At 41.6% G+C, this 23,463-nt stretch overlaps 1 protein-coding gene across 3 annotated transcripts in view; it reads left to right on the top strand.

Annotated features, from left to right (window-relative positions):
• LOC131683823 (basement membrane-specific heparan sulfate proteoglycan core protein-like) overlaps window positions 1-23,463 on the top strand; it is a 171,344-nt gene that overhangs the window by 80,178 nt on the left and 67,703 nt on the right. For all 3 annotated transcript variants that reach the window (XM_058966153.1, XM_058966155.1, XM_058966154.1), the window contains exons 3-5: window positions 6,195-6,580; window positions 22,825-22,970; window positions 23,069-23,279. In XM_058966153.1, coding sequence (XP_058822136.1) covers window positions 6,493-6,580; window positions 22,825-22,970; window positions 23,069-23,279 — 445 coding nt within the window. In that variant the 5' untranslated portion in view covers window positions 6,195-6,492. The remainder of the gene's footprint in view (window positions 1-6,194; window positions 6,581-22,824; window positions 22,971-23,068; window positions 23,280-23,463) is intronic.

The following is a 23,463-nucleotide window of genomic DNA, read 5'->3' as shown; positions in this document are numbered from 1 at the left end:
ATTATATTGTTAACTCTCTGCTGCCCAACCCCGCCTTTTGGCGGGGTTCAACAGAATCGTAGTAAAATGTACAATACACTATTTTGTGTTGTCAATCCCACTGAAACCTCTTCGATGCATTCCCACCTATCATACAAATTCATTATCTGCTTGTTGAAATCATGATATAAAATGATCTTTTAGTTGAAATCTGGAAATTTGAGGGAAACGAGAAAAGAACTATTTTGCGTGTGGTAGTACAATTCAATTGAAAAATTATGACACATCTTGGAGTTTTCAAGAAAATAAAAATTATTGGCAAGTTTCTTTACAGTAGTAGTTTGCCGTAATATTGAAATTTGATCAGCAACCAAATAACGAATAGCAAGAACACTTTCATATAATGGGCCGCCGTTGGAACTAAGGAATAAATATTTCCGGCGATACCAGTCGATATGTGTTTGTAAATCTACTGCAGAACCATTAAATTTAAAAAAAATGTTGCGCAAACATTCGAATGAAAAAAAAATTATTCGCATTGTCACCAATCACGAAATTGTCTGTCTCATTACAACAAAAAATGTAAAACGACCTGCTAGTTGATAAATCATCATGAATATGCCATCATTTTTAGTATAATTCCGCCTTTCTAATTTACGACGCAATTCAAGTTTCGTTTCCTTGGAACCATATGCCTATTTAAATATGCTTGCTTTTAAATGCTAAATCGTCATAAAAATAACACCATATTGAGATGCAAAATGGCGACGAATAACAATTTATAATGTCTAAATAACTTTTTGATATCAAAAATACCATTGTTTCATGATTTTTTTACCACTGAAACGTTATTGAATGCCAGTAGTATTGAATATAGCCGTATTAGATTTTAAATGACGGCAGACATCAATTTGCGATCTTTTGACATATTTTTTTATATTAAAAATGTCCATGTCGCGTGATTCTAGATGACAGAATATCTTGAATATACCGTCACGTTAAATTTTGATCTGCTATCTTAGATATAAAAATAGCGGAGGCTATTAAATTTCCTTTTACTTTCGATTTTTGGGCAGTTTCCCATACCAAACATTCCCATGTTGTAAACTTCCTGATGATAAATCATTATGAAAATTTCGCAATATTGAGTTAAGGAACGTCATTTATGACCACGAACATAGTTTATTTTTCCAATTACCGAAAAAATACCTTATATTATACCCAAAAGAAATTTGTTTAGACTCCCTAATAAAAAATACTAGCAGCACTAGCATAGCCGATAAACATCAACCCGAATACACAACCGAAGCTTGGTTTCGTTATTCTCGTATTTCCTTCCCATACTCGTGCACCGGTAAACGAAAATAAAAACCAAACCGCGGTGGTGTCTAAACGAAACACGGTCTGGTTTTCGTGTCTCGTTGAAACGCAACCAGCGATAAGACCGCACACAATGTAAAGGAAACACAAACACGTGTGGAGATTTGGTTTAGCGCACCGATACTCAACCGGTATTTTCCCACCTCTGTGTTCTTCCCAGAAAAAAAATCATCTCGAATGTTTTAGTGAGAAAAAAATATTTTAAATTTTTGTTGGCCCAGCTGCCCAACCCCGGCTTCTGGCGGGTTACATATTTTGAGATTTAACTGGAAAACCCGCAACTTTCGTAAACCGGCAACATGTTTTTCAGCTTTCTCATCATAAAAACAGTCCTTTTAAGTTTTTTGAAGGGAAACAAAAATTTGGGCAGTAGAGGGTTAACTCACTCGAAATGTCTACGCACTTTCATTGATGACGAGCGTTTTCCTCTCAAGCGAGCACGCAATGTTTCAAGCGAAACCTTGAATTCCTTTGGAGGCTGATGGCGCCATCTTGAACGGATGAAATTGCGTTCTTTATGTCCTCTTCACTTGGGTTTAGAATTTTTCGCACGAAATTACGAACAATTTTCCTGGAAAAATAATTCAAATTTACATTAGGGGCCGTTCATAAACCACGTAGACCGAAATATGAGAATTTTTAACCCCCCCTCCCCCCTAGTAGACCTTAGTAGACTTTTACCAACCCCCCCCCCCTCCACCAAAAGTCTACGTAGACTTTTAATTTTTTTTATTCGCGGGAAATGTGTATTTAGCAAGAAGCACATTATAATGTTCAATTAAAAATTAGCGTTCAGATTTATTTCAAGCTTTTTAAATATTAAAGAAAGGTGTTTCACATTTGTTTTTTGTCTATGATTGATCAAATCAATTAGTACCAATTCAAGGTGCTTTCCAACGTTTGTGTACTTCTTTCGTTCAACGTTCGGAATACTTCTTTTCAAGATTAGTCACTCAAATATATGTAAAAAGATATATTGCTATAACTAGCTTAAATTTTGGCCGAAGTGTGTGAACAATGCAGAATTGCTAAACATTTTTTGAGCCTTACTGGTGCATTCAAAATTGTTAAATTATAAGAAACATTTACGAAATAATACTGTCGATGTGTACTATCATCTAGACTAAAATAATAAACCAAACATGCACACAAATTTCACTTTTCGTGAACAAATTTCAATATATAGACGTAAAATTTAACGGGTGTTTAAAGATTTTGAAATCAGTGTAAATGATTGCAAGAGAAACTGATTAACTCGAGTGAACACTTTGTTGTAGAAGTTTAACTACACTACTGCTTTAACCACCGAAATCAATAAATAAAAAATAAAATTAATCCACTTATTGTTAAAAATCGGGTGTTTTGTTGTTACAATGCTTCATTTTGACCATTTTTTACGTTTTTGTGGTTCATGCATTTAATGGTCCATGCATGTCTACTAACTAGTGGTGTCTCAGATGATTTCACAGTCAAAATCTTCCGTCGAGAGGAATTTTGGGCGATCGTCTTTGAAACTGTCATTTTGTATTATTCCTAGATCAAAACTATATCGAAATATACGCAAGAAAACTGTGTGAGGTTGTCCAAAAAAATCGTGGGTTCTGGGTTGAGTGGTCGCTTAACGAGTAGTTACCTCAATAGTGTACTAGCTTTGAAGTGTCTGCATAAATACTGAATAGACCGATATTTTGAATACAATTCTCTTTAAATCCCATTTATAATTAGTAATACGAGAATAACAAAAAATAAAAGTCTACGTAGACTTTTTCAAAGACCCCCCCTCCCCCCTCGTAGACAAACGTAGACTTTTGCCAGACCCCCCGTCCCCCTTATGAGTCTACGTGGTTTATGAACGGCCCCTTATAGTAGTGACATATAGTGCCTCCAAACGGCTGACTTATCGTACCCCCAAGTTGTTTCATGGTGATGTCCGTATTTTTTTGAAAACTAAACTATCGAAAAACCAACGCAATACCCGTTTTCAGTATTAATTTTTACGTAAGAAAAAACTCACTTGACATTTTTTAGATTGATTAAATGTACTGTACTGAGGACGAAATACAATGCATTTTCGCAGAAAAACACGTGAAAACATAAATGACCCCGTAACTAATACAGCTGATCCACAGCAACAACCGTAATGACAGCCGTCAACGATTTTCTCTACCGTGTACCGTAAACCGGGGTGACATTGATCACTTTTCGAAGTAATCATTGCATATTTTTAGACGCAACACATTTTTTTCAAGTTTAATATTTTTAAATCATGTACTGATGTAAGGAGAACAAGATTGGATGGTTTTACCTACAATTGTCCGCTTACAGCTATTTTTCCAAAACTGATTTCAAGTTGATGTTCGTTTTCGTATTCCGGGGTGACTTTGATAACCTGCATGTTCACCCACATTAAGTTATTGATGTCAATGTTTTTCATTCAAATGTTTGTTTAAACTAATTCTGGAAAGATGCTCATTGTTAAATAGATGTTAATTGGTATTATACAAAGTATTCAATGTACTGTAAAATTCGAGTAACCAAAATTCGTATAATTTGTGTCCAACTAGAATAAAAGATTCTGAAAACCTTTAAAACTCCTAAAATTTGTTTAATTCAGTGCGTTATCAATGTACAAAATGTTTCATCCATTTTAACACGTTGGAATATCGAACAATAAAAAAAGTTGCGAGTTTTAGCTTTAAAAAAATTGAAATACTTGCCAACTAGTTTCACAAAAAATTGTATTTAAAATAAATAAACTATTAAAAGTAAATTTGGTACATCCCACTCTAAAGGAAAATAAAATCTTGCTTGTAATTTATTACTCTTGCTCAAATCTGAGATTTATTTGTTTCATAAAAAATAGACACTTTATGAAGCTTCGTAAAAATAAGGTAAAGTTAAATTTCGGTTGTTTGTAGTTTTTGTACCCAAAAACCGAACAAAATGCTCAAAAAGTATAACAAACCAGTATTTCATAAGTTTAGAGTAAAAATCATTTCAAACTAAATTGATTCGGTAGACTATTCTGGTTTGATAAGCGATCTACGAAAAAAGTTTCGAGTGATCAAAGTCACCCCGATGATCAAAGTCACCCCGGTTTACGGTATCTAATTCACGTTACAAGAGCAATCTCTGCAATAACATAGCAAAGATATTGCCCTATACCTATTGTACCCCATACCTATTTGACCCCATTCTACTCTACACATATTCACTTCAAATCATTAACAATCCAAATGATACAGCCATATAGGAATGTACAGTTGTACACGCCAATCACCCATATCTTGCCATTCGGTTCAACGTGTTACATCATTTGTAACCTTTTTAATTTAATATGATTGTCAGCTACCATGCTTCTCCATTATTTTATCATCGATGTGAACATGCGGTAACTGAATTTTGTTGCAATTTATCCTAAAACTTTGATGGACAAATTACAAAACTTTCAATCATCTTCTGCACATACTATGTATGCTCCTCGAAATTGTTCCGTCAAGTACGTGTATCTTCATTGTCTCGTATATTCAAAACAGCACGCTATATACATTATGTTTCACTACTCTCCAAAGCATGACTTGCTCACATAAGTCAATAATGTATCGCCACTCTTCCATTGTGTTTCAAGATCCGAAAATACTTACCCTGTTTCGTCAGCATGCATGCCACTGAAGCAATGTAATCCATGAAATGTGGAAAACCATTTCACCATGAAGACGCAACGTATCTCACAACGGTTCTGTGATACGCAGCGTCTACAGCAAACAAGCGAGCTGCAAGTATGTACTGGATTCCTTCAGCAAACATTTAGCCACCAAACAACCAAGAGGGATTTTAATAATAGAATCGTCGTTTGCTGCTACCGTGGTCGCAACTTCCCACGGCACACAGTGCATATGAATTTGTCGCTCCTTTCCATGACCTGTTTCCTTTGGCTCGTTTCGGTTGGCTAACCGCGCGTGTCGTCGAGCACCGTCCGTAGTTCCTCACACGAGCAAAACAAACTGTGCTCTCCCGAGAGCTGACGGTGACGTTGACCGTGTAGCTAGGGAAGCTCCCGGCCAGTGCGAACCGAAATGCGGTTGCTTGCCCATGGGTTTCCGGCGCAGGCCGCAGCGAGTTTTCCCTTCCATTGTTCCGCACATCCGCCCGTTCGGCCAACCATACATTCACATATTATATCAAGTTGAACTCTGCTCGTTTCAAAGTCAACCACGGCCAGCTGGTTTTTCACGATAAAAGTGAAATATTTATGTCGACCGGAAGATTTGTCGACAGTGGTAGTGGGCAACGTGGACAGTGGAAAAAAAACTACGAATAGGGCACGGCACACATTAGGAACAAAAAATGTATCAGGGTAGGGAGAAGAATGCGAAGATAAAGTAGGAAGTTTTCATATAACTTAGATCCATGTGAATATATACATAATAATAAGTAAAAGGTTTCCACATCCTCGTCTAGTACCAAAAAAGAAATCATCTCATTTGAATTATGCAATTCGCTCGTTACCGACTAGGACTGAATATCGGGGTGGTCTAAATAAGTAATTTGGAAATATACCCTTACGGGCAAAATAATTCGAAACTTCTGACTAAAACGCTATTTTGAAGGCGCTCTTAGTAAAGCGTCGCTTCTGGTTTCCGACAAAGACTTTCTTCCGATCATTTTTGGGCTACACTTTGTGCCACTATTGATCACCCCATCGAAGCACTTATGGCGACATCGTAGGCGTAGGTTCCTTGGCTGACATGAATTGAATCGAACTAGGACGCCTACGGTGTCGTTTGCTCGACTCGACTATTTTCCAACCTACCTCTTTCCCACTTCAAACACAGAAACTAGTGTTGTTTACGCTTGCGAGCACATGTACGCTTAATTGAAAATAAAACTAGCCGGGCAAATGCAGTTCCTGCCCAAGTACGTGAGTGAATTTAATTACAAAAATGTCATTGCGAATGCGAACTCAAATTAGAGTGCGAGTCGCGGCATTGAGCAACCCGCTGGATTAAACTGGAGAGTGGGTGAGTGAGAAAAAATAACAGGAGCAGCAGTGAAAAACCAACAACCATTGGTGCGCGAAATGGTGACTCGGTGGCGGCAAATTATCAGCACAACTCGTCGTACTACAGCCTAATGGTAATAGTGCCGTGCCGCTTCACTATGAACACGAAGCTGAGACTAATTGCATCGTTGATTAACTTCCTCGTCATCGCAGTGGCAGGTAAGTGGTGCACGATTGTAACTACATGACAGATACTAACAGCATTGCGGTTTCGTTGCAATTTACCCGGCCGGCTTCCAAGTGGGTGTTTTAATGAAGGAAACGAGAAATTCCCGGAGGGATTAAGCGAAGCGCGATGCGCAAAGACGCGAAAGATGATTTAATTTGATATCTCAAATGTTTCAGACAGGTAGCGCCATTGCATAATGAAGGATTTTTTTTTCAAAACTTTTTTAAACCGGAGTTTCATGTTTTATACAACATGGTTCAAAATATTTTGAAGACCTACGTATGCTAGTAAAAATCTCTCTAAAATAAACACTTTAACAATTATCATCATTGAGAGATCGATCTAATCTAATTTCTAGATAGATCTGAAATGTCTTTCGTTTTTTTAAATTCCGAATGCGGATGATTAGTAGGATATTACAAAAAACAATCCAAACCCCGGCGCCGTCCCCCGCACTTAATATTGTAACAAATGTCAAAGTAATTTCAAGTACCAAAATTCACATCATTTGGACGTTTTTTGACCCCCACCCACATCGTATGAAGTTTTTGTCAATGGTACCACGAGAGACTATGAGGGAGTCTTTGGAAAATTGCAGCTTATACCTCTTTTGAAAAAATACCGTTTAGGAAATTAAACGAGAATACACCCAGGTTTTTTTACGCGGGCGATACGTACCGCGTAAAAAGACGCGTGAATTGGAAAATCTGCGTAAAAAACCACGTTAATTAGAAAATCCGCGTAAAAAACTCAGCAAAAGACTAAAAAGAATATTTTTAGAAGTTTTTTTGTACGGATTTCGCAATAACCGCAATTTTTGCAAAAATATTCTAAGTCCTTTTCAAAAGACTTAGACTTTTTTCTGGAAAAAAAATTGTAAGTCCTTTCAAATGCAAAGAACTTAGAAGAATTTTGGCAGTTTTTATTTTGCGCGGATTTCGCAATTAACACGGTTTTGCAAAAAATATTTAAGTCCTTTTGTATGCAAAAGACTTAGAAGATTTTCGGAAAGATGAAAGAGACGGGTCTGGAAAACTCCTTATGGCCCGCACCCCAACAATATGGGTATTTTCGGAATGGTCTTGAAGAGTAGGTGCCAGAAATAAATAAATCTGCACCTTCCACGCAAGGTTTTCCACGAAAAATTGATTTTTGACTCCATTTTAAAATCCCAGATGGCGAATTCCGGCTTAGCGAGATTCTCTATAACTCAATCAATATGAGTATTTTCGGAATGGTTTTAACGAGTAGGAGACAATTCTAGATGGCGACATCCGGTTTACTGAAATTCCCACATAGAAAATCTGGGCAATCATCCGAAACACCCTTTTTAGCGCATACTTGATTCATTGAAAATTTGTCGAATTAGTAGTTATAAGAAAACCCTATTGAATTTATATTAGTACCACCCTAGTAGTCGATAGATTATTGATAGCACAGGAAACGATAGGAAATAATGCGAAATTACAAACGAAACAGCAGGAAATCACGTTCGTTAGCACTCCCGTTATGCATCTCAATTCGCCAATTGTGCAATTTTCTGCTAGGCTTCGTATAAAGGGATACGCAAGAGTAAATCAGTTAGTCATTATAAATTTATCACTCGAGGACGGACCTCAATAAACTTGTGTTTTACCTAATACACGTTGTTTCGGATAAATAAAGTCGTTTTTGGTTAAAATTATCGGCTCGTTGACATAGTGTCGTTTGATGATCCGTGGAAATCTCAAATCCGGGTTCAACCGTCTTAGCAGCAAGTTCCGGATTTACACAACCCTCAAATATAAGATCTTATCATAAACCAGCAAAATGCAAAATATTTTTATGTGTTAATCCAGAAGAGTGCGGTGAGAATGGAAGAGAGAAGAAAGAGACGTATGTGGTGTGAGTTGGGGGTTTGAATTTATTCAAATTAAATATATTGCTTAAATTTAAGTAAATTCTACTGTTTAATTAAAACTATTTGTACCACAACTTCAACATCCAAAAATACCCGTATTGATTGGGTTATAGCGAATTTCGCTAAACCGGAAGTCGCAATCTTGGATTTCAAAATGGCGTCAAAAATCAATTTCTGGCATCTACTCTTCAAGTCCATTCCGAAAATACCCATATTGTTGGGATGCGGGCCATAAGAAGTCTTCCAGACCCGTCTCTTCCATCTTTCCGAAAATCTACTAAGTCTTTTGCATACAAAAGGTCTTAGAATATTTTTTGCAAAACCGTGTTTATTGCTAAATCTGCGCAAAATAAAAAATAACAAAAATTCATTGCAGTTAAAAGGACTTAGAAATTTTTTTTCAGAAAAAAGTCTAAGTCTTTGCATTGAAAAGGATTTTGCAAAAACCGCGTTAATTGGAAAATCCGCGTAAAATAAAATCGCGTTAATTGGAAAATTCGCGTAAAAAACCTCGTAAAAAACGCGCAAAAAAACCGCGTAAAAAACCTGAGTGTATGACCTTTCTTTAATACGTTTTTCTATAAATTTTCTCCCTAAAATCTCTTATTATTAACCTTTGCGTCCCCGTGATACTTTTCACTCATCAATGAATTTCAATCAAACCACTTGCAAACGATCGGGAATTCATTCAAGTTTCTTAGGCTGTATCCCAGTTAAGCTCAGCCGGAAACGAACTGGAATTCTGGTTGGATTCTAGTTAGAATCGGTTGTGTCACTGGAGCCGAAATGCGAACTGGAACCAGCCAGAATTCCAGTTCATTTCCGGCCGAACTTTCATGGATATGTTGGTCAGGTCAGATAACCGGTTCCGGATTTATACGGAAATTCCGTGGGGTCTGTCCGAGGGCCATTTTAGCTATTTTCTTTAACTTTTCAACATCTAGCTATAAGTCTGGTATTATTATATCCCGTACATAATCAAAACTTGAAGTCATTTTGCGATGGTAATGGCCACATCCGGGCATCCTGGAGCCGGTTCCGGGGGACCAAATAAAACCGAAATGTTCTATCTATACCAAAAGGCATATTACAAATTATCATGAAAAATACACAACAATGCAAATTGCATGCTCATAGACTATTCCTGGACCCTTCCGCAAGCATCCGGGACATCCAAGAACCGATTCCGAGAGATTTCCTGGAACGGATTTCCGGAAACAACAAGCCTTATCTATGAAAAAATTGAAAAAATATGCCTGTCATGCGGCACATCAAATTATTTCACCGTTATGATGTATGAACAATGTAATCTTGTTTTAGGTCATCTAGACATACGGGGATACTTTAGGACCGCATCCGGATATTCTGGAATCGGGTTCTTCGGAACAAACATTTTTGATAAATATGCGTGTCATGTGGCACATCAAATTACATCAGTTTTATGATCTATGAACATTGCGATCACGTTGTATGTCATCTGGCCACAAAGAGACACTTTTCGACCGGTTCCGGATGTTCCGGAACTCGGTTCTTCAGACAAAAAAAGAGATGAGGGATTTAAGCCAGGAAAAAGACATAAAAACATAAGTCGTCTGCAATACACTTGTTTGCAAGAAGCACGATACAGTACATAACATGCATTCAATGTGATCACTTGTTACAACCAGTAGCACTAGTGAAAAAGTGTATTGCAGTTGCAACAGACGACTTATGTTTTGATGTCTTTTTCCTGGCTTGAATCCCTCATCTCTTTTCTTTTTTTTTTTTGGCTGAAGAACCGGATTCCGGAACATCCGACACCGGTCGAAAAGTGTCCCCTTGTGGCCAGATGACATACAACGTGATCGCAATGTTCATAAATCATCAAACTGATGTACCGCATGACAGGCATATTCACCAAAAATGTTTGGTCCGAGGAACCGGATTCCGGAACATCCGGAACCGGTCGTAAAGTGTTCCCTTGTGGCCGGATAACAAACAACGTGATTGCAAAGTTCATAGATCATAAAACTGAAGTAATTTGATGTGCCGCATGACAGGCATATTCACCAAAAATGTTTGGTCCGATGAACCGGATTCCGGAACATCCGGAATATCCGGAACCGGTCGTAAAGTGTCCCCTTGTGGCCGGATGACATACAACGTGATCGCAAAGTGCATACATCATCAAACTAATGTAATTTGATGTGCCGCATGACACGCATATTTACCAAAAATGTTTGTGCCGAAGAACCGGATTCCAGAATATCCGGATGCGGTACTAAAGTATCCCCGTATGTCTAGATGACCTAAACAAGATTACATTGATCATACATCATCACGGTGAAATAATTTGATGTGCCGCATGACAGGTATAATTTTTTTTAAATTTTTTTCATTTTTTGCTGTTTCCGGAAATCCGTTCCAGGAAATCTCTCGGAATCGGTTCTTGGATGTCCCGGATGCTTTCGGAAGGGTCCAGGAATAGTCTATGAGCATGCAATTTGCATCGTTGTGTATTTTTCATGAAAATTTGCAATATTTGATATGCCTTTTGGTAAAGATAACGCATTTCGGATTTACTAGGTCCCCCAGAACCGGTTCCAGGATGCCCGGATGTGGCCATTACCATCCCAAAATTACTTCAAGTTTTGATTATGTACGGGATATAATAATACCAGACTTATAGCTAGATGTTGAAAAGTTAAAGAAAATAGCTAAAATGACCCTCGGACAGACCCCACGGAATTTTCGTATAAATCCGGAATCGGTTATCTGACCTGACCAACATATTCAGCCCAAGAAACTTGAATGAATTCCCGATCGTTTGCAAGTGGTTTGATTGAAATCCGTTGACAATTGTTAAAACTAGAGCGAACGTTAATAACGCATCAACTATATGTTGCAAATCGCACATTTTTGGCAATTCACTGATTTGAAAAAATCAGGGATAGAATGGGAACTTTGTGACCTTTGGCAGAATACGAAAAATTGGAGTCCTAGGAGCTCTAGAGTTCATCAATTTCAAATTTAAACATTTACTCATACATAAATTTTATCAAATGTTCCTTGTCGAACGTGGGATATCATCAGAAATAAAATAGAAGGTAATTTATTATTGGCAAAATTCAAAAATCTGAATCGGTGGATCTTGCCTACTACGACGAAGAGTTCCCCGGCAGTGGAAGATCTTCCGAAACCGATGCTACCCGGTCAGATGCCGAGGTTGGTCCTGCGGTTCTTGGTGGACCTCCAGTTCACAGGCTCCCCAACGACCATTTGCCGGTGCTACTTCCCGGTCTACTCGAACCAGTCCCCGGTGGTGGGCCTAGCCTACTCCGATGGAAAAATTTCCCGACGTTGAAGTTTCTCTCGAAACCGTTATCTCGATGCTGGTCGGTTAGGTGCCGAGGTCAGTCTCGCGACTCCAGAGGGAGGATGACTTCCGGTTCTCAGGCGCCACGACGGCCTACCGTCGATAATGCGTGCGCTCTATCTAGTCTCCGTTGGTGGATCTCAGTTTTCGCCCCCCTACTTTATCTTTATTCCGCTGACCTACTTGGCGATTCCGGTTGGAGCGAAACTTCCGGTTCATCGCTGCTTCAAAGACCCGAGGCCGTATACTGCTACGTTGCTGGTCGTTGCTGCTCTCGACAGTTTCGTTACAACGCTGACATTATCTAAGCGACTGTTCTGTTCACCGCGTCCCATTTTTCTTTGTCCGCGCACATTCTTTGGACAATATTATTCATATTAACCGACAACGGTTCTCATTCAAAGACCACGTGCTCAGGCGTTTCCTCTGCAACACAGCACGCGAAGCAGAACTGCGATCTCGTGTAGCGTGTTCAGGTACTTCTTGATACAGCCATGACCAGGCAGGAACTGCGTCATGTGGAAGTTCACTTCACTGTACGCTCTTTTATCCCACACCGACAAGGTATGGAATTAGTCGATGGGCCCATCTCCCGTTTACAGCGTTATCCCACTAATGGTGCCACTTGCTTAAGATGTCAGTTCGGGCTCGTTTACGAACTCCTCTCGTACCTCGATCCCTTTAACACTCGCCATCTTCTTCGAGTAGAAAGTTAATGGTAATCGTTCCAGCTATCAAGAGATAGTTCGATACGCGCTTGACACCCGCATGGCCATCAGCATGAACGTGCTGTTCAGCCGAGATGTGTTCCTCTTCGTCCGCAGTGGCGACACTCTCCAGTAGTCGCTTTTTACTGCTGCTGATCGCCGTATTGTTGGGCATGATCCGAGATAGTGCCAAGATCACTTTTACGGCCATCCCGCATACGTGGTTGATGTGGCTATTAAAGCTTAGCCGGTCGTCTAACATCACTCCCAGTTGCTTAACTTCCCGCTTTGAGTTGATGATACACTCTCCGACCGAAATTCTTGCCTGCTGCACTGCCTTTCGGTTGCTTATCAAAACCAACTGTGGTGGTGAATTAACGTCAGCTTATTCTCGCGCATCCAGTTTTCCACAACATCTATCGCCTCCGTTGCGAGTACTTCTACTTCCCCTAGTGATTCGCCGATCACTAGGAGCACCACATCGTCCGCAAAACCGACAATCTTCACGCCCCTGGGGAGACTCAGCTTCAGTACTCCGCGGTACATAGCATTACAAAGAATTGGGCCGAGTATGGAACCCTGTGTAATGCCAGTTATTACGCTTACACTTCAATTTCTGGCGTCAGTTTCGTTGCCGGTTCTGGAAGTAGCTCCTCCGAATCCTATAGAGGTACTCGAGAATCCTCAGTCTGTGCTGCGAATCGATGATTGCGGCCCAACTTGTGCTGTTGAAGGCGTTTTTACGCCCAGTGTAACCACTCCGCAGTAACGGTTTCCTCTTCTCTTTTGCGTCTGCGCAAACATCATAACTTCCACAACTATTCGTATGGCATCCACAGTCGCTTCCAGATCTCGGGGAAGTTACCATCGTCCGTTCTACTGCCCAAGAGTTGAAATTGCCGGCTATAACGACTGGTCTCCGATCAATAAGCTCTTCTGTCAACTTATCAAGCATTTCGTTGAACAATCGGTCGTCCACCGCGGAGGTGCGTAGCAGCTGCATAAGAAAACTCAATTGATTTTGGCGATTACGAAGCCTTCATCCGCATGATAAAGCACTCCCTGAAAAGGATATCTCGCCGTCGCCCAAATCGCCGTTGATTTTGCGTTATCTGCTATGCAGTTTCCATCGCTGGCCGGGATACGGTGAGGCTCCAAAATGATAGCTACATCGCATTTAGACTCCTCTACAGATTGCTGCAGCAAGTGTAGTGCTGTGTCGCAGTGGTTGAGGTTGTTTTGCGTTACCTCCACTGTAACTTCGTTGCTGTCGCCTGCTTGAAGGCCTGACATAGCGGGCCTCCTGTAACGTGGTTGTTACCTTCTTTGGTTGCGCAGATCAGACATCTTGGAGTTTGCGGCAATATTTTACCTTGTGTGTGCTTATATATGTGTGTGTGTGTGCCAAAACGATTTTATCAAGCTTAGTCTCAAATGAAAGATACCACGTTCTCATAGGCTGCTATTGAATTTCATTTAATTCCAACCTCCGGTTCTGGAGTTACAGATTGAAGAGTGCGGCTACCTTTGGAATCCCCATAGAAATTGCTATTAGCATGTCATCTAAAAGATGCAAAACATCACAAAATGTGTGCTAAATCGCTTGAATTTATAGCTTCAGCTCAATGATACCTGTGTGTTCGTTTTTTTAGGCAGCAAGAAAAAAAACTTTCAAAAAGCCCTGAGTAAGCAGGAAAAACTGTACAAAACCCGAGCTCTCACGGAACGGGTTTGGGCTGCCACCCGACTCGCTAAAACTATTGTTCTTGCCCAGAACTAGATTCTTCCCCGGCACTACCTTACGGCCTCACTTCGGGGAGGAGTTTTTAATGTGCATAACACCCACTCTAATTCAACTACTTAGTAGTTAGTTCCTTCAGTAGCGTTACAGCACCACTCCTCGGAACACCGCCAGTTCTCGACTATACAAACAGGCTGGCAGTTTCTGCATGGCAGTCGGAAAGCTAGCTGATTGTCTAACTTACCGAGCCCCTCCACTCCCTTGTGCCCTTCAGCACCACGACTCCCTTCGCGTATCATTCAGCACTACTAACTCGTTGAGCTCCCGACTTGTTCGCAAACTACTTAGTCTAGTCCCCGACGATGGACCTAGCCTACTCCGACGGAGAATCCCCTGAGAGAAAAGTTCTCTAGAAACCGAGCCAACCAACCAAGTGTCGAGGTCAGCTCGGCGATTCCGTTGGAGCAGGGCATCCGGTTCACTGGTGACGACCCACGACTGGTAGTGTCTCGTCGCGGTCTACGCAGTCTAATCCCCGGCGGTGAATATAGCATACGCCGACGGAGAGTTCCCTGGCGAAAAAAGTTCTCCCGATACCAATTTTTCATTTAGCACCGAACCTCCTTTAAGCCCTTCGGTCCCCTTCTTGTTCCATTTCGTCCCACTTTCCCGATGAGCCGATTTTACTAAAATCTTATTCGCGAACTACTCAGTCTAGTCCCCGACGGTGAATCCAGCCTACTCCAACGGAAAATTCTCCGGAAGAAGAGAGGTTCTCCAGAAAACGAGCCAACCAACCAAGTGTCGAGGTCAGTTCGCTGGTGCTCCGACGACCTTTATCGTTGCTTTATCGCGGTCTACTCAACTAGTCCTCGACGATGAATCTAGTCTACTCTGGGCGAGAAATTCCCGGCGATGGTTGCTCTGCCGATATCGTTACTCGCTGTTCATCATACAATTTCCGCTGTAAGGCAGTCATGATCTGCCTGTTGACCTGCTCTATTGATTGCGTTCCACATGTTCACGTCGCTAGTCATTCTGCGGACAATATTTTCCGGGTTGATGTCTTGCCCTCCCGTTTCGAGTATCTCTCTGCGTGTCGCTTCGAACATCGAACTTTCAAAGTCACCTTGTTCAAGTTTCTCCGCGATGTTCTCATACTTGCTTGAAACAATAAAGATACTTTCGGAAGCAGCCGTGGCCAGACAGGAGCTGTGTCAAGTGGAAGTTCAGCTCTCCGTGCTTTCTATTGACTCACATAGATAGGTTTCGGATAAGCCTATAGGTCCACTACCTTTTTCTGTACTGTCCCATTTCTAATGCCACCTCGCCATCGAATCGATTCTCACCATCTTCCTCACGTTATTGGTGTTTATCCGATTGTAGCACTCGATATCCTCCGCCAGGATCATGCAGATAGGGGTCATCCCAGCGATTATGCATACTGCCTCCGACGATATTGTTCTGTACGCACTCGCGACTCGTACAGCCATCAGCTGAAAGGTCCTAGTCAGCTTTTCACGGTTCCTCTTGGTTTTCAGTGTAGCATCCCAGGCAAGAACCCCATATCGCAGAATCGATGACGAAACAGTAGGTAGCAAAAGTCTCGTACTTCTTTTTGGACCGCCGGCGTTTGGCATGATTCTCGCTTTTGCTATCGCGTTGTTTTCGTCGACTTTTTGCAGGGGTAGTCGACGTGGTTGATGAAGCTCAAACGGTTGTTAATTATTACTCCCAATTACTTCAGTGTACACTTCGACGCAATCACGTGCGCTCCGACGTCAATCTGCATCCACTGAACCACTTTGCTGTTGCTGACCAACAACACCTCCTTCTTATTATGAGCTATTCGAAGCTTGACCCCGTTCATCCAGCTCTCTACCCATTGTCTCCGTTACCGAAACCTCCCCATCACCGTTAGTGACACGCCAAACCCACATAATTCACTTTCCGAAAATCCCGTTCCAAAGAGTTGGACCGAGAATGGAGCTCTACCGAACGCCCGCTGTGACTCGCACTGACTTCTGCCCTTCGCTCGTCTCTCACAGAAGCACTCTGCTCTGGAAGTAGGTCTTCAGAATCTGGCATATATAGTCGAGAACCCTTATTCTATACAGCGCTGCAGCGATGACTTCCTAACTGGCGCTGTTAAATGCATTCTTCACATCTATCACAGCGCAGTATCCATTTCTTCTTCGATTCAGTTTTGTAAGTGTTGAAAGTCTCTTCCTTGAAGATTGTTGATTAGAGCTTCCATCCCGGGAATTTATTTCCCGGGAATCCCGGGATTTTTGGATATCCCGAGATTCCCGATTCCCGGGAAATTGTGTTTTCTCATTCCCGGGATTCGGGAATCCCGGGAAAAAAAGATTTTTAATTTATTCCAAAAGACTTAGATTCTCCAAATGAAATTCTGTAGGAAATATCTTTACCGGCAAACATTTGGAGTGAGTAGTGAATGCAGCTTGTGCTTTTCCAACTGATTTGCAGATCAATGGACTCTATATCTTTAGGCTAACTGATATGTTTTCATGATTTTTAGGTATATAGTCCACGCCATACTCAAAACACTGCTAAAGAATGTTGATTTTTTTTTATTCAAAAATGGATTAATTTGCCGTCCGTTTATCGAACCATTTCCTTACAGTAGCGTTAGTGATGCGCACGATATCTCTGCAACCGATGAGCTGATTGATCAGACTTTTTAACAGTTCTTTTTGTAGTTTATTTTAATAGTTAGATCTTGAATGAAAGGGCTTGGAATCAAATTAGTAATGGAAATTGCATTACTTTTTTAAAAAAATCAATGTGTTTGTTTCAAAACTTGGGATCGTTTGTAGTGATATCACGCTTAACGCAAACGCTATTTAAAATAAGGAATGTTTCTAGAACGTCTTCAGAAATATTTGGTCGGTTCATCGAATGCATATTTCGTTTTATTTGTTATACCGTAACTGTAATATCTGTAAATTTTTGGATGTATGAAAGGAAATACATAACCTTGTATCTGTCCAATATCATGCGCATCCAAACGCATTGAATGTCGCTTTCAAGGATGCAGGCAAGATTTTTGAAGGGATACGATCAAGCAATCCAAATACTTGCCCGTAACAGGAAATCGATAGTAGGCTTCATCCATCGCTGCACAGTTCGCCCATTATCTGCTTGATTTTGATTCACACTTAATTCGAAATGATGCTGATCCTACTGTTACGGAAATGGATTTCATATATAAACTTTCCTCTTTTGATCGGAAGTAACTGCACACTACCCTGAAGCAGCTCAATCTTTTCATTCAAAATTACCAAAGAAGGTGCTTTGCATTAAATTGATCACATTCCATCGTATCAGAATAACGAATTCCAATTTTGAACAGTAACTCCAGCAGCTGCGTTTAGTATATTTTTTTTTATTTCATTTATTTGACACGGATACGTTTAGTATATCGTTCTAATCGTAATCGTAATTACCAAAATTTAGGTTATACATATAGCCAAGAAAAAGTTGATGTTGCGTACTAACTTATTGACGAGTTATCAAATGACTGAATGATGTGTAGGCCACCAAATCGTCATCTTCTGGCAATTGCTTTAATACAGATATACATGCAATCAAACGGGTTTGAAAAATTTTCAATTTATTCTTTTGTTTTCAAGGGAATCATTCTCCTTTTTAATTTTCTTCTGTATTCCCGGGATCCCGGGATTTCCCGGGAAATTTATTATTTATTTCCCGAATCCCGGGAAGCTGAAAACCGTCGGGAAATGGAAGCTCTATTGTTGATACTACCGCTTGTTTTAAATAGTCGAATAAGTTTTTAAAATATAAAGCGGGAAATGTTTGTGTTTGTTTGATGTGTTTGCTGTGAACCGACCTTACACTAATCACAGGTGATAAACCTTTGGAAACCATACTACCATCAGCATGCAGCCACCATAGCTTTTAAAACCCATCACCAGATGCCATCGATGGAAAGGGGGAGGCGGTTGGCGAAAGAACGGGTGAGGTAGCGATCGATCTGATTGGGTAGCTCGCTGCGCGTTATATACCGTAGACGGGGACCAAGGGGAATTTACTCTAGCTTGCTTTGACCAACTTCTCACGGGAAAGGGTCGGTCACTTACCCGGAAAGCGGCGAACAGTAGAGTGGTTCAAAGAGCAACTATTGTAGCTGAATAGTATAAACTGAAATTTAAATTGCCACCCCTTCATCGGTTCCAGTCCAGCGGACGGCAAAGGCCGTAGACGCGGCGAAAAGGAGAACGGGAGTTCGACAGTAGGAAAATCTTGTGGTGGGGCAGCAAAAAAGGTCAGATAGAATTAAGAAGTGGAAAGTGGAAGAGATAGAAGATAGAGTTTGTGAAAGTGAGGAGAATAAAAATAGAATTTGCATCAACTAATCGGGCATTTCCTTGCTACCCGCGAAACTCCAGGATAAGTGTGCCGACCCTGAGGTCTTTGTTTCAGGGAGTCTCAGCAGTGTTTACGGCTGGGGCTGGCCAACACTTACAGTTTAGATGCCTTCTCAGCAGTCTCGAACACTGTCCGAATTGCCTCCACTTTCGACATTTCTTCTCGAAATCCGTACTGCATCTTGAACAGTCCGCGCTTACCCTCCGTGCATTTCGTTAACCTGTCAAGGATGCATCCAGCAGACATATCGCCCGGTGGCTTCCTTGGCTTCGGCAGCAACACCAGCTTCTATACCTTCCATATTTCGGGGAAGATGCTTTCATTTAAACATTTCTGCAGCACCATTCTGGACATATCCGAGTATGCCAGGTTCGCAGCTTTCTCCATCACGTTTGGTATTCCTTGGCTTTTTTGATTTCAAGCGTTTTGACGCTTCTACGAGCTCATCGTTAGTCACTTACTTGCCGATCGTCAGTGCTTGCTCCTTCTTGTTCGCCGTACGGTGACGGTGGCCAGGTGGTTGGATTGTGCTTCGGGAAGAGACCCTCTTCAGCTTTCCCGGGCATATTTCGGTTGACGTCGTCGAGCCCTTCATTTCCGCCATCACGACTTGGTACGCGTCACCCCAGGAATTGTCGTCTACTTCTCGGTACAGCTCCTTGTGGCCCTGACTTGCTACGTCCGTTTTAAAGCGGCTCGAGCTTCCCGAAAAGCTGTCGTGCGCGCTTCTCTGTCTGGCTTTGAGATTGCTTGTTGAGCCCACCTTCTGGCTCTAAGACAAGCAAAGCAGCGCATATCATACTAAGCGTCTCGTTCCACTAGTGAACTGGAAACCGTCTATTGCGTGGTTTCAAGCAGTCACAATCCTTCTTGTTAGGTCAGCAGCATCCACGTTCTTGGTCCCGCCGTTCGGCCAATTCCATTCACTCGCCGGTCATCCTTCTTCGTGCTGCAGCAGGGTTCCGTTGAACGATACGGTAGCGAATAGCCTGGTGGTCGCTATGCGTATACGTTCGCATGCTCTCCAATTAATGTTCGCAGTCAATGAAGGACTACAGAATGTGACGTCGATGATAGACTCCCTCCCGTCTCTCCAAAATGTGCTAACAGAACCTTCATTGCACAATCATACTTCTAACTTCGCTAGAGCTTCCTGCAGGACACACCCCTTGTGTTGGTTAGTCTACTGCCCCACTCAACAGCCCAGGTGTTGAAGCCACCACCAATGACTACCGGCGTCCGACCGATCAACTGCTCGATAAACTGATGCAGCATTAAGCTGAATTGCTCCACTGTATCCTTGGAGGAGCGTAACAGCTGCACACGAAGACACTGTTGATTTTGGCGATCAGGAAGCCTTCGTTCTACCACTTCTTGAATAGAGAATCTGCGCATAACTTGTATCACAGCTGTTTCCGATGAATCCGCCATCCAGTTACCGTCATCGGGGGGAGGGGGGGGGGGTACTTGATAGGTTCTGCAATCAAAGAGACATCACACATAGTTTCTGTCGTAGATTTATATGGGTTCTCTCCATTACCGTTGGTCTACAGTCACCCTCTTGTTGGCAGGGCATTTAAATCCACCCGTCTGATGGTCGTTTCCGTCCGCTGGAGTGCAAACCAAGCATTTCGGCCTCTGCGTGCAGTCTCTCGCAAGATCGCACGTCCCCCCCCCCACATTTCCAGCACATTCTGGGTCTATCCGAGGCTTTGCAAGCCCCTGCCAAATGTCCAAAAGCCGAGCACTTGAAGCATTTCTCCGCTCTCGTGGGGCGACTCTCAATGGGCATCTCGACCATCCAACCGTAACTTTGCCTACCTCCAGCGCCTTATCGGCAGCGGTTAACAGTAAACGAATGATCGCTGTTGTAACGGCATTTAATTAGCAAGGGACTGGAAGGTGAAGTATATTTTTCAATATTAAGAGCCATAGTACTCAAGGGAGAGCAAGGAAGAAAGTTTAGAAAAGCGTGGAATAGGGTCATATGAGCAAGCTTAGAGTTTCCCGACGACTCAACTTTTTGTCTGCTACCGCAGGACTCAGAATATTTTGGTATTAGAAATGCGAATCACCTGAGTCTGCGGCATGTCCGGACGAGCGTAAAGTAACTTTGTACTTCATGCTGTCAGAACCGACCAAAATTTAAGTCACGGAAAACTTTCACACTAAGTCTTTGCGGCGTGAATGCGCTGGTTTTTTGTCCCTCAATAATGGCCTGCCTGATCGACTATTGTGATTGCTACAGCAACTGAACCATATGGTCACATGTGTTGCTGATTTTCACGGTGTCGGCAGCTTTCACTGAAACTTATCGCTGTCTGAGTACTGCTGTATCCCTTCTTTAACCGAATCGTCATATGCGCCTCGCCCAGGTTACACTACTGCTTCAGTGCACCTCTCAGCTCGTCTTCTGTCGTGATTTCATCAAGATCCATGCACAAAATCACCATCTCCGGGTTTAAGATTTCAACTTCTGTCATTGAACTGGAAATACTCTCCTGTAAGGTCGAGTTGTTAATGGTGGGATCCTGCTTCAACTCGAAGAGAATCTCACCTTTTTGGACACGCTAGATTCTTACTATGTGTGTGTGAGTCATTAAAACTTACACAAGTTCCTCAGAGGTGACTGAACCGATCTACACAAAATTAGTTTCAAATGAAAGGTGGTTCCGGGGCTACGGGTTGAAGAGTGCGGTCTCACAGCAAATTTTCATATAAACTGATACAACCATGATAGCCAAATGATGCGATACATATTAAAATGTATGTCATATTCCTTAGATTTACGGGTCAAAATCACTTATGACCAATTGAAGTAGCTTTGAGCACAATGGCCACCATTTCGTAACGGTAAAACGCTTCTTGATTCCCCTGGGGAACTCGATAATTTCCTAAGCTTTTATCACACCTATTTCCCAGCAAATTCGTGATTGATTTTTGGAAACATGATTTCCAATGCAAGATACAGTAATTCCAATAACTGCTATTGAATTTCATTTATACGTTGATTAGTAAGGTCACACTGGAACTTCCCATATACACCGTTGCAATCGCAATACCTCAGAGGGCAGAAATCTACAGATTGCCATTCAAATATTCTTTGAATTTATTGTCCTCTATCGACAATTCCGAAAGTCCCGGCTTCGTTACATTTTGAGGAGTCCCTCAAAGTTAAATGTCGTGTACTGATAGAAGCACGTAAACGATCCCATATATTTCCACCTGGTTAGCTGGTACATATACTCTGTACTCTCGTAAAAGGCCCGTAGCTAGCAATATCATTAGCCTATTTTAAACTATTCACTACCACTCGAAGCCCATCGGGGCAAATTTTCGATATTTCGGCCACGTCTGAAAATCTTTTCGTCAGAATTCGAGAAATCTTCCATAGATTTAAAAAAAATTGTTTGTGGCCCGGAAAAAGATCACAAATGGCCCGGTTGAAGAACATGGGTATAGTTTCAGCCAGATAGTCGATTTTATTTCGACATTCTTCTCACCTTGAGGAGAACCATTGTCAAGGGAAGCTATTGTTGCATGGGCCTAGAGCCCAGTGCATAACGGTAGGCGTGACAAGAATGGGGAAGTTAATATACTAGCGGTACTTAACTTCGGTCGTATGTACCGTTCGCACTTCACACCAGCAGCCGGCAGCTTTCCGTCGTAATTTTTTTGGTTGCTGACCTTTCTTTTTTTACGAGTAACGGCAGAAACTGTTTCGGTAATTCCGTCGGGCACACTTAAACAAAATTGTCCAGGAAAGATGGATCACTAACGATTAGCTGACAAAATGATATTACCGTGCACCTGACGAGAGCCTGTCACAGACTTGAGCTCGCCTAGTATGACTAAAGGCATTTCAATGTTAATAAGTCAATAACTGCAAAAATTCAATTGCTCTGTAGCGGTTGAGGTTTGAATTAAATTAGCCCACAAATGTTCAATAGTTCCATGACAATCAATATGCTATAAATTAAAACAACAATGGTCCAAAAATATTTTTTGATATCAAAAATGTGCCCGCCCTGTAAATTGCAAGCCGCATTTCATAAAACATAAAACCATCCATGTAGTGATTTCATCTAACTCTCGTTTCAACAAACTTCCTCCCACAGACACACTGAGCCCCGACCTTCAAATGTATTGGGAAAATAGCATGGTACAACCATACTTCGAAAACACCACCAAGCGAGAGCTGACGGCCATTGCCGGACAGACGTGTCAGCTTCACTGTCGGGTCAAAAGTCTGGGAGACCGAGCGGTAAGCATTAATTTAGCCTGGTTCATTTAACCGGAACTGAGGGACAGGGCGAGCTAATCTTTACTCTTTGATGTTTGATGTTTTTCACGGTCCGGCAGGTATCCTGGATACGGAAACGAGATCTACATATCCTCACCGTTGGGATACTGACGTACACCAACGATCAGCGCTTCCAGTCGCTCCACACCGACGGCAGCGACGAATGGACGTTACGCGTCACGTCTCCCCAGGCACGTGACTCTGGCGTGTACGAGTGCCAGGTTTCGACTGAGCCGAAAATTAGTCAATCTTTTCGGTTGAATGTAGTTGGTATGTATAATAAAAAAGTGCTGTATAATGGTTAAGAAACTTTAACTCCCCACAAAGATAGAATTTAAATAAATTAGTGATAAACTCTGCAAAAGTTATTAGACACTAGATAGAATAACTAATAAATGTTCAAGCCGTTCTCACTGTCAAAACGCCTCCTAATTTGCCTTTTGTTCATTTTCAT

The sequence above is a fragment of the Topomyia yanbarensis genome, chromosome 2 (genome assembly GCF_030247195.1).
Source record: "Topomyia yanbarensis strain Yona2022 chromosome 2, ASM3024719v1, whole genome shotgun sequence".
Classification (NCBI taxonomy): Eukaryota; Metazoa; Arthropoda; class Insecta; order Diptera; family Culicidae; genus Topomyia; species Topomyia yanbarensis.
This window is presented reverse-complemented; position numbering and strand designations above follow the sequence as displayed.